The sequence below is a fragment of the Anser anser genome, assembly GCF_964211835.1.
Source record: "Anser anser genome assembly, chromosome: 27".
Lineage (NCBI taxonomy): Eukaryota > Metazoa > Chordata > Aves > Anseriformes > Anatidae > Anser > Anser anser.
Window position 1 is genome coordinate 7,696,188 of NC_139748.1, and position 18,287 is coordinate 7,714,474.

At 41.6% G+C, this 18,287-nt stretch overlaps 1 protein-coding gene across 9 annotated transcripts in view; it reads left to right on the forward strand.

The window, feature by feature from the left end:
- The window catches only part of KCTD20 (potassium channel tetramerization domain containing 20), a 24,258-nt gene extending 6,589 nt beyond the window's left edge, over window positions 1-17,669 (forward strand). For 5 of the 9 annotated variants that reach the window (XM_083812849.1, XM_083812847.1, XM_083812850.1 and 2 more), the window contains 7 exons: window positions 11,062-11,261; window positions 11,685-11,964; window positions 12,871-12,973; window positions 13,507-13,627; window positions 14,604-14,801; window positions 15,321-15,431; window positions 16,699-17,669. In XM_083812849.1, the coding sequence (XP_083668975.1) occupies window positions 11,111-11,261; window positions 11,685-11,964; window positions 12,871-12,973; window positions 13,507-13,627; window positions 14,604-14,801; window positions 15,321-15,431; window positions 16,699-16,991 (1,257 nt within the window). In that variant the 5' untranslated portion in view covers window positions 11,062-11,110 and the 3' untranslated portion in view covers window positions 16,992-17,669. The other 4 variants (XM_083812848.1, XM_083812852.1, XM_083812851.1 and 1 more) reach the window with 4 other exon arrangements.
- The last annotated feature ends 618 nt before the right edge of the window (window positions 17,670-18,287 follow it).

The window sequence follows — 18,287 nt, forward strand, 5'->3', positions numbered from 1 at the left end:
GCTCTATGTGGAGTTTCCACAGTGCTGAATTATGACCACGCATCTCACCTTGTGCGGTACAATGGGCCTTAGGGTCTCGAGGCTGCTGCTCTTTCTTTTAATGTCCCCCAGCCTCCTTAATAGAGTACAGGTACTCTATTGCCCTTCTACCTAGATAGACTAGATAATTTGATTATAAAGAATTAAATGCTTGCCCCCGAACTAAAAATAATACTGAGTGCATGCAATACATTGTGTGTGTATGTACTGTGTAAACACGAGTTACATGGCGAATTAGTGATAAATTACTTTTATTGTGGTGGGTGTTTTTTTTGTGTGTAAAATATCTCTTAAGACGTTTTTCATTAATCAGGTGCCATGTAATGTTCAGACTTGAAAGCTTGTTAGTACGTACACATTGCCTTATCGCTGGCATGAGTCAGGATAAAAACAGTTTTGTACTTCATGTTCTATTTCCATTAAAGGTGATATATTATTGATGATGTATACTACAGCTAATTCTGATCTGTGTAATTGCATTTGGAGCAATTTCTGGGCAATCCAGATAAATCAGTAATACGTTCTGTTGCTCTTAATGTTAAGATCTAACCTGGTAGAGGGTAACGTTTCTAGACCACGTAAATGTCTAATGCTTCTGCAATGCTGTGCATAGACACCAGAGCTCTGAAGGCAGAAGGCACTTGTTTATGGGCGCTCATTAGCAGTAAATATTGAAATGACTTGTTCCCAGTTATTGCAAACTTTATCAGGCCCAAATCTAAGGTCTTCTAAACTGCGGAGTCTTTGTGCACATGGTTACGTGCGCATTCAGAAGTTCAGGTAGATGATTCCTTTCTGTCTGTCTCAGAGATGTGTGGCAGATGATTGGCAAGAGAATGTTTAACCATACAGCATCAAGAGTTTAATGAAACTGTACCTTTTCTACCAAATGATTCTTGCAAAAAACAGGCAGAACTGGGAATCCGGAGAGAGAGATTCAAGGTGGGGAGGAGAGTGGGTCCTGAAAGTAGGAGGCATAAAATAAAGCTATTTGTGACCATTTGGATTTTTATATTCAAAGTTTTCATGGATCAGCTGGGGAGGACTTTTAAACTGAAATATTTACGTGAATCAGACATCTGGGCTTTGGGGGAGTGACCGTAGCAGTGCAAACTGTTTAAACTCTGAAGCTTTGCGGTGACTTGGTGCTTCCCTCTATTAAAGAAGGATTTCGGGATATTGGTGCTGGTAGCACTGAGAACGTATGAGCCGCCAGTAAGTAAGGAGCTGTGTTGTTTGGGTATTGTCAGAGGGTTTGCTTCGGAATTACAGTAGCAAATGTGGGATGTTGTCCGTTCAGCAGTTCTGACTGTTGCAGGTATGTCGGACTTGGGGTTATAGACTTCAGAAATGCTGTTGTCTTTATGCTTTTTTATATAGCTTATAATTCAGAAGACTTGACTTCTGTGGTGTAGATGTAGGAATTCATGTGAATTTGGGACAAAGTTAGATTTAGCTGCTGAAGAAGAAAAAATGAGAAAGAAAATAGCATTTTAAAATCTTAATGGATAAGGGAGGTCTTGCTTATATACTTTGTTGAAACATGTTTTCTTTTCTTTTTTTGAAACCTTTCTAAGTAACCCTGCCGAAAATTGCGGAACAGAGAATACAGGGTAAAACTGTTGGCTGCTGTTGCTGCTCCTGTTGAAGATTTTTGTCATGTATTTGTAGCTTTATCTAACACAAGCGAAAACAAAATGTAACTCTGGTGTCATTTGGCCTAAAAACTTATTTAGCACAGTATTATATATGTTAAAAAGGAAACATTTATTTATTATCCTGCTTACGACCTGTTACAAACATCTTTCACCAGGTTTTTCCCCCTACCCTGGTCAGATCTTCTGCCTAGAAAGGAAGTCTCTGTTGGCATGTCCAGCTTTATTTAAATTGCTGACGGAATTCAGTTGGACAGCACTAGCAAAGCTGTCATTACCATAGTGTTAAGATGTTCTTTATGAGGATCAGCTATCATTTTTCATATAACTATTTTTAACCGAATAGTGAAAATGGCTTTTATAGGTCACCTGGCCATGCTCTCTAATGCTTGTACCCTTGCACCTCTTGGGGAGGGAAATAGCCCTAGCAAAACATTAACCGGTTGCCTTGTTCAGAAACTGTTTCCTTTTGAGACACCCAGTGGTAGGACACTACTAGATGCTCTTCGTCATTCCAGTTAAGTCTGCTATAGTATAACTTTCCTATTTTGGAAAAGTCTGTAATAGGGTGCTACTGCAAGTTAATAAATCGCAGTGAGGTTTCTGCATATATGAGTCCTGCTGCTGATAGTTTGGCAAAAGATATGATGCTGTCTGTGTTGGGCACTGGTGTGGCTCAGTGCCATCAGCAATGATGTGAGCTTTCAGCAAGTAAACCAGTCGCTTTCGGTTATGGAAGAATATGGCAAACCATGGATATTATATCAAGGTGTGGACGTGCAGTGTTAAGCCATTAAAACCATACTGCAGACTGCAGCTTTGAATTGCAATTGTAGAAACAGTAGATTTTTGTGAAGACTCAAGTAAACGGGTAAGACTGTAAACTTTGCTCACAGTGAAGCACTATGCACAGAATAGGAGAAAACAATCAAGCATTTCATCAGCCTTCTTGCTGTCTCTTGCCAGAATTTGCAGGCTGGCCTGCGTTGCATCAGTCCTGCTGGACGTTATTTTCCATCTATAATTCAAAACCAGATGGAAAATGAGTCCACTATATATTGATAGAGCTATTTCATAACAAGGGAAAAGCCTTTTGTAATGTGTTTGTGCTAGTTCAACCTATAAATCACTCATTTATTGTCTGGTTATGTTTGTACCTACAGCAGAAAATGAAGTGAAGATCATTAGTAGGAATGAGAAAAGCACGTTAAAGGCTCCAGGTTGTTTTTCTTTCTGATGCAATTTGGTCGAATGCACTTTTATGTTGTTTTCATATAGTACAGGCATATCTACAGGTGCAAGCGAGTGGGCAGCATCAGACCTGCCAAATCTCACGTTGCCTTGAGCATTCATGTATGAGTCAGCCTGGGCAGCGATGGGGGCTCAAGACGATTGTGGCAGCAGAGTCGGTGTCTTTCCTGCTCTGTAATCCAGCGTGCCAGATGCAGCTTGCTGACAGACCTTGGCGCTGACCAGTGAAAGGTGTCAGAGGCTACAGGAGCGCTGGCATTATGCTGTGGTGGAGAGTCCATGTGGCAGGGTGCGTTCCTCAGGTCTGTGCACTAAGGTACCCTTGCCCCGGGCAGCCAGGTGACCCTGGCTTCCTCGCTTATGTGACACCTTCCCGTGGCACTTTCTGAAAGAGAAGAACTGATCTCGTAAACAAGTCTTATACTCAAAAGAGAGGTAGGAAGCGAGGAACCAGGTTTATGCTTGACAACTGAAAAAAAGCTTTTGGGGGAAGAAAAAAAAAAAACAACAAAAAAACCAGTCACTGAGAGACCTTCAGAATCTGCAGATGTTTAAAGACTATAGAATTTGGGCAAAAGCAGGGAGGACAGATTAAAAGCAGGGGCCAAAAGGGTTGTATGTCAGGGCATAAAAGAGAATTAATTTTTGTAATTCATTGGAATTGATTACAAACCCTTATGTTAGTTGTCCAGAGTTGAAGTGAGGTGTTAGAGAAAATCTTGTCAATTTGGAACCATGCGATGTCTAGAACAAATGGGAAAAAAACAGAGTTACAATGCACGGCATGTGAGAGAAGATAAACATAGGAATAATAGGACTTTTTTCTTGAAAGAAAAAACACTGGATACTAATTTGAAATGCTTTATTTAAATTGGAAATTGGCAAGCTAAAACAATATTAAATTGGAAAATCTGTTCCTGCGTGTGCACATGATATAGATGCTTCAATAGCAGTAGCTTCAGGCCTGTTGCAAAGTTCATTTTTGCCAAATTTTTAAGAAGTAACTGATTTTTTTTCACTGTTTATTGTTCCACTAATTGTTAATTGTCGTTGCTTTAGAAGAAATGCTTTTCTTGTCATGTAAATTGTGCAATACTGACAATGTGGGTTCATCAACCCCTTCTTTATTTTTGAGTAGGTAAAGAGTTAATAGGATTGTGTTTATTTTCAATGAACTTGTAAAAGGAAAAGCAGCTTCTTGCAATTTAAACTCTAGATGGGTGTTACACAAATTACATTAAGGATGTTTTAATAGTCAGTTTTCATAGTTACTTTGTCTATTCCAATTTGTTAAAGGTGCTGTGATTCCCTCTTACTGGGAATATAGAAGGGAACAAAGCAGAGCATGAGAATCATAGAATATCCAAGTTGGAAGGTACCCACAAGGGTCATTGAGTCCAGCTCCTCGGTCCCCGAAGGACCACACAAAAAATCAGGCCATGTGTCTGAGAGCATTGTCCAAACACTTTTTGAACTCTGGCAGGCTCTGTGCCGTGACCGCTGCCCTGGGGAGCCTCTTCTGTGCCCGACCACCCTCTCGGTGAAGAACCTTTTCCCGATATCCATCCTGAACCACCCCTGTCGCAGCTTCAAGTCGTTCTCTCAGGTCCTGTTGCTGTCCCCAGAGAGCAGAGATCAGTGCCTGCCCCTCCACTTCTCCTTGTAGACCGTGATGAGGCCTTCCCTCAGTCTCTTCTTCTCCAGGCTGAATATACCAGGTGACTTCAGCTGCTCCTCATACGTCTTCCCCTCCGGACCCTTCACCGTCTTTGTCACCCTTCTTTGGACACTCTTACAGCTTTATGTCTTTCTTATACTGTGGTGCCCAAAACTGCACACAGTAGTCAGGGTGAGGCCACGCCAGTGCAGGGCAGCACAGTCCCTTCCCTCGCCGGCCGGCGGCGCTGTGCCTGGTGCACCCCGGGGGACGGCTGGCCCTCCTGGCCGCCGAGGCTCTCTGCTGGCTCCTGTGCGAGAAGGGAAGCTCCGTGAAGGATAGAGCAGGCACAGGCTAGCAGTTTGTCTTTTTTCCTGTGCCTTTTTGTACAGTTTTCTTTCCATATTTTCTCCATTCTATTTTTTAAAAATCTTTAGAGATTCCCAAGTTAAACGTGGAAATGAACAGGAGCTAGAGCCAAATTTATTAGGGTGTGACTCTGATCGTGCATGAATGATCATGCAATTTCAAGCCCACTGTTTTCAGGGATATATGAGGGATAACCCTCATATTTACAGAATGAGACCCCAGATGTGATCTCAATCTTTAAGAGAGCAGAAACTTACTTTCAGCCTTTCTTAATGACTGGATTATTCTCTCCTGCACGGTCCTCTGGCATGGTTTCTTGCAACTGGGGAATTTTTATTGCCACTGAACTGAGCTGATGAGCAGTACACCTTTTTCTTCCTCATTCTCTCAGGGGAAGTATGCATGTGGTGATCAAAGGCAAACGTAACTATTTTAATGAAAATTAGAAACTTGGACTGCTGCCTCCTTACCAACATGAATTTTTTTTCATACCAAGTGTGATTTTTTGGAATTTGGTTAAGTAAAAAAATAAAAATGCATAGGGGACACAAGAGCAGATCCATCGGAGTGAAGGCGAACGCGAGTTGCGAGTACTACATGAGAGAGGCCGGGTTTGCCAGCCCAGCCGTGGTGCAGGGCTGACAGCATCTGGCCTCCAGCTGCGGGCTCTCCCCGTTGTGTACGGCACGATGAGGCCTTGGCCCGTGGGTCTGTCCCAACGCGAGTATCCCTGTGCTCTGCTACCTCATGGCTGAGGCCTACCCGATGCTGACTTGCCAATCTTTACGTTCAGGAAATGCTTCTCATTATTTATCCTAATTATGCCAGTGAGGTTTCCTTTTCTTTTTCTCCAGAAGAGGAATTCAGTCATTGCTAACTTGTTTTTCTGCTTTTATGTTTTAAGAAACGTTTTGCATGTTGCAAGGATATGTTTTAAGAAATTGAAGCGAGGCTAAATTTTTCTGAAAAGTATGCCATTATATTAGAAATACATCTTGTTCTAAACTCGTAGACTGTAGAATTAGGTCAGGCACACCCTGAATGCGTGTGTTTCCTGCTTGCTCATGTTTCTGAGAATTGTACGTGGGAATGTTTTTGTAGGTTTAAAGGAGTGTTGTCACCTTAAAAATGAGTTGTTTGGAGTTTTATTTCAGTCATAGTGGTTACGCTGTGGTTTAGTAAGAGTGGAAGACTGCTAACCATCTGATTCACTTGTTCAGCATGGTGGTCATTCTTCTCCATTTTCAAACCATGTGATGAATTAAGGTTACTTGCTTCTACTATTTCTACTGTCTTCTGACTTCTTGTCATGCTAGACAATAGTGAAGCAGTGCTTAAACTGTCAGTAGTTACAGTAAATGGTTTTGCTCTTGAACAGAATTTGGCAGCTCAGCTTTTCATGATTTTTTTTTTATTTGAAGTTTCGGTGAAGTTCCCAAACTATTTTATAATTGCTCTTAAAATAAAATAAAAAAATTAATTAATTAAAAAAAATAAATAAAAAGCAGGGGTAAGGATGAGGAACAACTCATACAATAAGAGGTTACAATCCAGCAAGTATGTACTGCTGGTTTTATCTTTTGCTTAATGAAATGGTCTGCAACTAAATCTTTTTTTTTTCTTTTCTGGGAATGTTCCTGTATTTGCATTCTTCCTTTGCTCACATCACCTGCATGCAGTTTATGTTGGTCTGAACAAGTTAGGCCGTTTAGAGTATTTCACTCCTAATAGCTGGGTGAGAACTACACCTTGGGAAGTACGTTTGGATGTCTGTTTGATTCATTAGGGTGGGGAAGGATAATCTTTTGAAGACTTTCCCAGCCTTTTTACGTTTTGGTATGCTTACTTCTTTCTTAAGGATTAAGTAGAACAAGGATCAGTCTCTTTATCTCTGCAAAAGGCTTATAGCATGAGTTGTGTTTGCCACAGATGCTATGTCAAATAAAACTTTGTTTCTAATTCCTTTGAAAGAAAAATAAATATCCCTGCCATATTTTTCTCCTGACAAAATTGTTAGCTTTAAACAAGCCCTAATAAAGATGACTTCACCCTGACACTCAGCATGTGGTTTGGAGAACAGAGGTGCTTCTTGGGTTGCACAGCTCATTCTTAACATGGTCTTGTTCTGGAGGGAGGAGAGACCTATGTGCTCCAAGCTAAGCAAAACCGGCACTGGGAGTCAGATGTGAATTTTGATTTTTCATTGTGACGCTGATTTGCTTTCCTAAAAATAAAAATCACAGCCTGTTTAGATCTGATCTTCAGTGCTGAACGTGATGCTAGGCTTTTGATGTTTGTGAGTTCCCAGCTTCTAAATCCAGCTGTCTGTGAGTCCTCAGCTCTTCTGCAAAGTGGGCCCTACCTGGCCGCTCAAGGTCTGAGCATACAATTGAGTTATTGAGAAATGAGCTAAGGCAGTAAGGGTATTTGTTTACTGCTTATCATCGGTTCTGTGGTACCAGCCTATTCACACTTAACATGTGGTAGAAAGGTGCGTGGAAACAGACCTCAAAAGAAGATGGCACCCTGCAAGTATCTGTCCTGCTAACTGGGAGTTAGCTGCCTGGGCACAGCCAGGGAGCAAGGGCAGCGTCTTAAAAGTTAGAGTAACGCCTGGTTAGCGGGCCTGATGCTCTGGTTGCTCCTGCAGATTGTCTCTTCTTTGTCCTTGTTTTCTCTCATAAAAGACTTCCCTGCAGTGCTTCCCAGGGCTGGTAGGAGGAATAAGCAGATAATATATGTAAAAAGCTTTGAAGATGAATAGTGCTAATAATTTTGTATAGGTATTCATTCTCACCCTGGGTAGTTCACCTTGATCGTAGGCATGAAGGGAAACCAGGATATTTGTAAGCTGGTCAGGTTTGAGTATGGCCTTTTGAAGTCTATGTACTAGTTTCCCTTCTGGGTTATGAGCATGACTGCAATGTATTTGTCATGCTAAACAACTAGTTTGGGTATTTATTTTATCAGCCAGATCCAAGGCATTAAGGAATGCTTCCTTGTTTGCCATAATTCTTCTGACATGTAACATAGGATTTGGACATGCTGAGAGGGGACAGAAGACAGGAAAACAGCATTAGCCGGGCCCAAGTGTGATTATCAGCATGGCTGAACATTCATCTCTCTGTAGATCAATGATGAAAATCAGGCTTGATGCTGATGAGAACCACCACAGTTGTGAAGAGCATTTGTTTCCGAATCTTCTCTTAGCTTGTGCATCCTTCACTGGTGCTAAAAATAGTGTAGTGGAAAAGAATGAGGAGAAGGGTGTTAACCAGCGGAGGCTTTTTTTTTCCTAAAATCCTGTTAGGCAGATTAAGCAAAAAAGGGGGAAAACTAAAGTAACGTAGTGTCTACATATCTAATAATACTTGTGTTCAGGTGCCTTAGGGGGGGCTTTTTGGCCGAGCTGCATTGACAAAGTTGTCTTGACAGAAAGAGGCATAAGTACATTTTATGCTTATCGAGTTTGCTTCATAGAGTTCTCACTTCGCAGAGCAAAGTCTGTTCCCAGGCAAGCATGGTGGCACCTCAGTTGTACCGGGGAGCTTGTTTCTGTATGGAAAAGGTGGGGGAAGGGGGACCCAGGGTGCTGTTTGCCTTCCGCTGTGTGAGTAGCTAATCTCAGGCACTGATCACGTGAAGGGCTTTCCCAAGAAGATCCCTTATCTGTGCTACAAAGACCTTGCATTTCCCCCATCTCAAAACACCTTTGCCTAAGTAAATCAAACTGCAGCTTTTAGAAATATGTTTAAGCTTGCAGTACCAGATTTTAAAACATTTTGGTCAAAAAATAGAGCATAACTATGATGTATGCCATTCAGTGAATGTTTCAAACCACAAAACCCACAACATTAGTTGTGTAAATAGGTTAATATCTGCAGTCTGGACAGCTCTGCTTCCTCGCAGTAATTACAATAGGCTGTATAAAATAGAGGAACGGTTTATTTTTTCTGTTGCTTTTGAAATTGTCAGTTCTGAAATTGATTTAAAGTCTTTTTTTTCCTGAGGTTTTGTACAATTGTTTGTTTTAAATTGGGGGTAGAGGGCTATTCCAAACTTTTTTCTGCATATTCTCTGTTTATTCGTTTACGCAGATTGTTCCTCGGACGGTTGGTTTATCCTGTAGTTGTATGAGTGGGACAGTTTGTGCGACGTGCATGCAATTCTTACGGTAGTGTGTTCTGCTTAGATAGTGGGGACTTTATCCTTGTGGGTCCCTTCCATCTCAGGATATTCCATGATTCTGTGACTCCACAAACCCATGGCCCACAAGAGGGCTGCTGGCCTTTCTTACTACCTCTTTGCCGCTCTGACACATGAGAGAAGAGGGCAAAAGATCGCAGGGGCTTATTCTCAGCAGGGTTGTGGTGCCCTTTGCTCAGGCAACAGGAGATTGGTTTGTGCATGCGTGAATGCAGGCAAGGCAGCCTTGAGGTTTCTGATGAGACTGCTGAGGGGGCTCCCTGGGGTGCACACAACCACAGCTCGGAAAGTAGTGGGAGAGGTTTTTTTCGGGATGTGATGACAGCCCCGGTCAGTGCTTGGTAATTGGTGAGAGTGGGATAGCGATGTCATGCAAGCTGTTAAGTTTGCTGGAGCTAACATGAGCCTTGTAGGCTTCTCTTGTTGCTGTTCTTACCAGCCAGGGCCTTTTTTTTAAAAAAAAAAAAAAAAAGCTTTTCATGTGGTTTTGCTGTTGCCTGAAGTCTTCCTTCTGATGAATATCACATGATGTGTAAGCAACAGATTTTCTAAAAATATACGGATAATAATGCTGACGACTTAGTATTTGCTTTAGGCAACAAGAGGAAGGAATGCTATCCCTTTTAAAATTCCTAATTAAGAATGAAATGCTTTCACAGACTGCAACTAACAGTGGGCTTGAAACTGACCACTGAACTGCTCATACAGTCTTTATCGCCAGTATGTTTTGACCATAAAGCTTGCCAACTCTTATTTATCATTTTGTTTTATTAGACCTGTTTTTCGTCTGGTTTATGTTGAGCCATGTCAGTGCTCTGCCATGCTTTTTAGCTGGCACCTGTGAGCACAGGAGTCTTCAAGCAGCCAAGAAAAAAAACACATGGGAGTTGGGAGAGTGTTACTGGGTAAATTCATTATGAAGAAAATCAGTGTTTTGTGTTTGAGAGAGTGAAAAGAAAACGCTCGGAGCCAAGGAAGGAGAGCTATTTCTTGTCCAAGTCAATAGCAGGGGGAAAAAACGTGCAAGGGAGAGAATGAGGGAAAGAGACAGCAGAAGCAATCTGTTGGGAGATACAAAGTAATGGAGTGAAGTGAGAACAGAGCGGAAGAGAGTCTTAAAAACGGGAACAAGAAAGACGAATTTAACTGAAGGGACCAAAACAGTAAAAAGGAAGACATCTAAGAGCATATTCTGGAGTGATATTTAAGATTTGAATAGCAATGGTTAAAGTGCTGCGTATATCAGGCAAAGCCAAGGTGTGATATGTATAAGGCTGCTGCAGTCATGGCTGTTCTGCCTGATGTTTTATTGTAGGTCTGTATTGGGTTCAGCAGTGGGGGTGAGCCCTATGTGACAGGAGGGGGATAAATCGAGGAAGAGGAAGACGAGGTGTCTGGGAGTAGGGAACCTTCTAGCCAAACCTGAATGCCTGAACTTTTATCTGGGCAACTGTTACAGTCCACGCTACAGCAAAGTTACAGAGCTCTCTTTTGCTAGTCCTGGGAATTGAGAGATTCAGAAATATTTTGAAGAGCTGTAGTTGGCTGGAGTTCAGGCAATGGCTAGTAAGTTACTTGCAGGAACGCGTGTGATCTGAAGACATCAGTGGTTTTAGACTTAAAATAAATAAATAAATAAATAAAAATATCAAAGGGCTATAGGTGAAATAGACCCTTGGTTACTTTAACCCCCTCCTCCTTTTTTCCCTCTCTAGGTTAGTGTACAGGCATGAATAGCATCAGAAGCCTCTCCAAAGCTCAGTTAAGACAGTAGAAGTGCCTTTTGACCCTGAGGACTTTGCTCGCAGTACCAGATACAGGGATTTGAGCTTTGCTGCTTGAGAGCTCCTTCCAAAACTAACAACCTGATGTTTTCTCTCCTAGCTCTTCTCTTAGGAAACGCAGTCAACACCTAACATCACGGAGGCCCAGCATGAACGTTAACTGTGCTGGTGGGACAGACTGGTCAAGAAGTCTGGAGTCCAGCTGCTCTGTGGAAGACGTAACTGCAGCAGACCACGAGTCAGGAAAAAGTAATGTGGTGCTAGGAGGTCATAGCCCATCTGCAGGTCCTAGGACTGAGGGTGAGGATAATTCTTTACCTTATGCTAATCTTCAAGGGAGGTGTGGTGGTTTTTTTTGTTGTTTTTGTTTTTTTGTGGGGTGTTCAATTTTTAGCTATGTGTTAGTTGTCAGTATCAGGCATACTGTGTTCATGTATTCCTGGCCTTCTTTAATTCCTGTGCTCCTGCTCTTTAGCAATGGAATCCATCTCGATTTTATAAGTAGCATTAAGCATGGGGTAATTCTTTATCCACAAGGCAACTCCTGACTCAGTTTGAAAATACAGCCTAGCCTTATGTCATATAACATCATTCTGACAGTTAGTATATTGACATCCTTTGTTACTGTATAATTCGGTTTTCTCATTGCAGTAAGAAGCATTACTATTAAATGAAGTTCTTCAGTAAACTATGTTTCACCTCTACAGTATTTGTCTCTATCAGGCTTAGATTCTGAATGCCGACATACTGCTTGTCCAGTGAGTCCCCAGATCAGCAACATGTTGTCTGCTTCTGAAGATACACACAACTGCCATTTTCAAGATGGAAGTAAAAGACAGACTGAATATTTTAATACCCAGGAACGCCATGGATGCAGCGCTTTGTCTTCAAGCATCAACTCACAGACAGTGACTCCAGAGAAAGTGACACTTGTGGTAGATGGCACTCGATTTGCAGTGAACCCACAGATTTTCACTGCTCACCCTGATACTATGCTGGGAAGGTAGATGATTTCCACCATTTTCAAGACACCTCAAGAGGGTCAAATGTTTGCTGAAGTGTAATAAACCTGTAATGTTTGTGTTATGATCTCATCTGTATGCACAAGTGGAGCAAGTTTGACTTCATTCAGAACCTGCCTGTTAGTAAGGCCTTGAAGACGTGACCAGATGTAGAGAGAGCGAGCGCCTTGGTAGTTCTCTAGATAATGTTTGTGTCTTCAGTCATCTTCCTTCAAATTGAGCACTTCTAGCTAGACACGGTTTGCTTTTGCCTTCTCCCCAAGTGTTTGCCTTGCTCATAAGTAGTACACCTGTTGACAACTGGTAACTTAATTCCTTCCGTAATAGGGAAAAAGATCATGCTTCATCTCCTTCTCCTGCTGTTATCTTTTAGTACTCTCCCACGGAAGAAGTCATTCAGCTCCCTGTAAGACGCATTACAGATTGGACTCTGTTAATGTAAAAAGAAGCATTTATTTTCTGTATAGCCAGCACCTTCACCCCTGTCCCTTGACAGAGAGTCTGATTCTGTTGGGCTGATGACTCTTGCAGGTTGTAATGTAAAGCAAGCGATCAAAAGGCATGTGAGCGTTATCTTGCATATCTCCAGTGAAAGGGCTTTATCCACAGGGAGTTTTCTGACCCAGGGTTGAATGGTCTGTTTCTTTGAGCTATGACTTGTTCCATGCAATACGGTAGCTATAGCAACAGAGTCCAGCTGTAGCAAGATTTAGCTGAGACAGCTCTTTTGTTTATTTACTATGTAAGAGATTCGAGTATTGGTTTCAAGTTACTGTGTATAGGTGTCACTCCTGGTTTTGTTTAAACTCATTGCACCTATTGGTCTTTAGAAAGAATGAATTTAAATTTACTTGTGCACTTATGTAAACTTGTGTATATCTGTTCAGAATGTTCGGACCAGGAAGAGAATATAATTTCACCAGGCCAAATGAAAAAGGAGAATATGAAATTGCAGAAGGAATTAGCTCAGCTGTGTTCCGGACTGTGCTGGTAAGATGATTTTTGCAGAATAGAGGGGAGGAAAAAAAAAAAAAAAGATTGATTTGTCACATGTGCAAAGCTGAGCTATCTCCCAGGCAGCTGCATACCCCCAGGACATATTCTTTTATTACTGTTTTGCATTGTGATTATGAACAAGAAAAAGTAGTCAGTTTTGGTGTGAGTCAACATCACAGATATTTGCTCATGTTGCCTTTTACTTTTCCCATGTCATGCCGTTGTAGTTCCTGGGCTCTGTTCTGCCTTTGTAGTACTTATAAGTGCATATTGCATATGAGATGTTATGAAACTCTACTTCATGGGAAGTTTTAACTGGAGCTCACAGTTTATCAGACCCTAGAGGATCTGTGAAGAGATGCCTGTTTTCAGACAGGCAGGGCTGTTTCTACTGTTTACAGAGCTATTTACAGTCCCTGAAACTCCACAAACAAAAAGTGTTCATCAACAAAACAAAAAGCTAATTAAAAATGATCAGTTCACACTATTTTTATTTTTCTCACCCAAAACTGGCCTTTTATTTGCAGGATTATTACAAAACCGGAATCATTAACTGTCCTGATGGAATTTCCATCCCAGACCTTAGAGACACATGCGATTATCTCTGCATAAACTTTGACTTCAACACAATCAAATGTCAAGATTTAAGTAAGTATAAAGATAAAATCAGCTCTTATGAGATTATCTGCATGGTGTTGAGCACTATCATACTGATTCAGTGTGGTTCTTACATGCTTTAGTCTAAACATGAGGGTGTGGACTCCACTCGTGTGTGTTGCATTTAAACAGCTTCCTTTTTTTTGTTGTTTCATCAACCAAAAGTGAACTGATTTAATCTTACAGAACAGACATTTTGCTCAGAAAAGCAAACTGAAATTGTAAAAATTCTTCCCAGCCTCTGTTATGAGAGGAGAGTAGAAGAGCTTGCTGTTACAGCCAAGTAAAATGAAGGCTAAAAGCAGGTTTATAATCCCCATCTAAAACATATCAGAAAATTGAGAATAATTTAAGCAGAAAGATGAATGGGCAGAGTAGGTGTGAAAAACACTGAGGTAGGAAAGCAGTAGAGAGTTCCTAGTTGTGAAGGAATCTGATTGGGAGAAGCTTTTTGGAGGGTATGCTTGGGGAGGGGGGGGGGGGCGGAAAGTACTTCTAATGTAGGCAAATCGGTAAAAGGCCCTATGCTGGAATGGGACATGATAACATAGCACAGGCCTTGGAATTTCCTACTGTTCTGATGAACAATCACAGACAAGGCAGAAAATGTGCTTTCAAGGTCAGAGATGGTTGCTGGAAATTCAAGTTAAGTATAAAAACTAACTTGTCTCTTATTTCACTTTATTGATTGGACCTTGGTGTTTTTTTATGGTAGTGTAATGGTTCTACAGTATAATTTGCATCCCATTCAAAATGCAGTCTCATATTTGATTTTTTTTTCCGGTTCTGGAGACTATTGATGCATCTGAACATATGTTGAGGAGTTTCTGTAATGAAGAATGAGGGCTATGCTCTTGAATGTATTAGGAAACTGTAGGTCTGGAACATATTTTCGTACTGTATGCATATGTATACATGCATGTGTAAAAAAAAGAAAAAGCTCATCATGTGATGTACGTCTTATTAGGTGCTCTGTTACATGAGCTCTCCAATGATGGTGCTCACAAGCAGTTTGACAGCTACCTGGAGGAGCTAATTCTGCCTATAATGGTGGATAGTGCCAGGAAAGGGGAACGTGAATGCCATATCGTCGTGCTGACAGATGAAGACACTGTGGACTGGGATGAAGATCATCCACCTCCAATGGGCGAGGAGTACTCACAAAGTAAGGACTCTACATTGGAGCTGCTGGCTGCTTGTTCAGTTCACACACAGACATATGGCCACTAGGACCCATTGTCTAAACAGTAGTCTTTCTCCAGGAGGAGAGGCTGGCATATGATGTCCTGTTTTGTACATTCCTTCTGAATTGGCTGCTGCTAGAGTCAGGATACCAATCTGTCTAGTTACAGCTTTGGTTTGAGTGCCTGCAGTTGTAACAGACAGCGCTCACTGCATCTTTTGCATTTGTTTACTGCCTCCCCTCCAGCCTTTTGCTGGCTCCCTGGTGACTGAATACTCTTTACTTTATACACACATCACCACCCGTCTATCCAGAATGTAATGTGTATCACTACACTGCCACCAAGGAATCATAGCTAAACCTAGTGATGAGAACAGATACCTAGTGATGAGAAGCAGTTACTGGAAATCAGACCTGCTTTTTTGTCACCCCCACAGCCGAGTGTGTAACAGGGTGAAGGTCCTTCCTTGAAGGTTCTAATTACCCTTTTTATTTCTCAAGTCCTTTACAGTTCCAAACTGTACAGATTCTTCAAGTACATTGAGAACCGTGATGTTGCAAAAGCCGTGTTAAAGGAACGGGGCCTCAAAAATATACGCATTGGAATTGAAGGTAAAGTATTTCATCAGCAAGGGAAACTGTAAAACTGGTGACTGTAGTGTGTAAAGCCTATTTTCCTCCAGGTTTGTGTCAGGGGAGGGCTCCCATGGGGGTTCTGTGGTGTACTGCAGACTGTAATGCGTGGAGGGGTACCAAAAGCTCTCTTTTACTAAGCATTATTTTTGTAAAATTACTAAAAACTGAGCATCTTCCTTCACCTCTATCATGTTACACAGAAATTGGCCAGGAGGCTTAAAAGCTAAGGGAAAATATCCTGTACCAGTAAGCCTTCTCTCTTTAGGAAGACAATAAAACTAAAACCTTGCATCCAGCATTCCTGCTGATCCCTTAGAGAGCTTTGAGAACGTTGTGCTACATCCTGGGAGACTGTTGTACTTTCATGCTGTCACCCAGCACTACAAAGGACAGGCAAGTTCTTCTAGGGATCCTTGGCAGAATGAGTACTGGTTACAGGGTTGCAGTTACAGTTAAGAGATTTAGTATTTGCTAAAATGTTAGCAAGCAGCGTAGCTTATTATTAGTGTAGCGCAGAATTTCTAAAATTCATAGTTACACAGACATTTCAGTTACCTGGACCAGATCAGGTCAAAATATTATTAACCAGTGTGTGAAACAGTAATTGAAACCTAGACCTAGATTTTACCTAAAAGAACATAAATTACTCAGTCCTCAGATGAAGCTGGAGGTATCCCTGGTCACAGGGGGATCATAGATTGTGCTGTCCAGTAGCAGTTTAGGTCTAAGTCCCACGTGCTTGATGCTTCATGATTTTATAGGCCCTATCTCATGAGCTTTTATGCCTTGGTTCCATGACAGGCGTCACCACTTTCTGGCAACCCAGCACCTGGGCTTTGATTACGCTAATGGCTTAATTACCCTGTTAATGGGTGTCCCCATACCCTGGCAGCAGAAAGGGAAAGAGAAAGCAGGGAGGATGATGCATGATCAGCCTGCTTACATGTTATGAATGTTTGTCTTATCATTGGTTATGCTAACTGTATTACCAGGGGTCAGAAGCAGGGGATACGGGTCACATATGCCCACAAAATGGCTAATGCTGTGCAGCCATTGATTTTATGATTAATCACAGTGCTACATCATCTTTTCAGGGGAAAAGAAAGCAGTCTTGTAAGTCACTAATGGTGAATGTGGAATGTGAGCATTTGTCTACTCAGTTCACCATGCCCCTGTAATCGCTCCTACGTGGCCGTTCTTATGTGATCCTTTAGTGCAACTGACTGGCTGTCTGTGTTTTCAGGATATCCCACCTGTAAAGAGAAGGTGAAAAGGAGGCCTGGCGGTCGGTCGGAAGTGATATACAACTATGTTCAACGGCCGTTCATTCAGATGTCCTGGGAAAAGGAAGAGGGCAAAAGCCGTCATGTTGATTTCCAATGTGTTCGGAGCAAATCTCTAACAAACTTAGTCACTGTGGGTGATGACGTTTCAGAGGACCATGAGGTTATAATGCATCACCCCCCACAGGTGGATGAACTCGATAGGCTAAATGCACCATTCTCCCAAATGGCTGTTAATGATCTACCAGATTAGTCATGGCTCAGGGTGCATAGCACTGCTTGATGTGGGAATATCTCAGCATAGTTTCATCCCAGGAGACGGAACACAGACTTCTTGCAAGGTGCTTTATTCTCGTTCATCCTCTTACTGTGTTGTCGTATTTCATTTAAAGCATGTTAATAAACATCCACACTCCCTAATATATTTGTGCAATCAAAAGGAACGTCTCATCAAACAAAGAGAAATTGTCATTTGTTTCCACTTAAAAAGCTTCGAGACTGGTAGGTGCTGAATATTTTGCCTAAACTTCTAAAAGAAGAGCAGAAGTATTTAGAAATGACATGAGAGAGGAAATTCTGGGCCCATCAAGACAAAGCTTTCCTTTACCAATAGGCACTTATGTTTGCTCTTGTGATAATCAGCACCAAACATCAAAGCAAAGTAGATGATACTCTTTCATCAACCAACAGAAATGTTGCATGTTTATGGCAACAAAATACTGAGTGTGGGGGAATCTGTTTACACTGACACCTGGCTTTGCATCCAGCATATACTACTGTTTTAGGGAAGGATGGAACTAGTTTAATAGGAATATATGCCTGCTCACAGGAATTTCCTGTATATACTTCTGCATAAGATGGAATCACTGTTTTCTGAGAAATTGTGAAATTGATTAAAACAATGAGACTATACTGAAGGAAAAAGCCAAAATGAAGACTAGTTGATTTTTAGCAACAAAGTCTGTTTAGTAGCCTAAAAGATGTAAGAAGCTTTTGAGAGGTGGCTGTGCATATTAAAGATTTTCAGTTGTATCCCATCCTTGCTAAGACAAAAAAAAAAATCCAGTGGAGCTGAGTAAAATCCCTGACAGCATAAACCTTAGTCAAAATTTCCATGGGCTCTCTAAGAAACACTCTACTCACAGGACCTGTTGCACCTTTAAAAGGCCAGCTACTTTCTTCCCAGTTTGGAACTGATCGGACCCTTTTGCAGTCACGCAGGTAAGAAATATCAGTAGTAAATGAGACTTCAGTAGAAAAAAATGCTGGGAACAACTCTACTCTGCTTCTCCAAATGTGTTATAAGAGTCTGTATTTAAGGCTCTGTTCATTTTAGATTTGAGGCCAATGAAGCTGTGACTGTAAGGATAAACACAATCCAGGATTCTCTGAATCATAGAATGGTTTGGGTTGGAAGGGACCTTAAATATCATCTAGTTCCAGCCCTCTTGCCATGGGCACAATACCTCCCACCAGACCAGGTTGCTCAAAGCCCCATCCAACCTGGCCTTGAACACTTCCAGGGATGGGGCATCCACAGCTTCTCTGG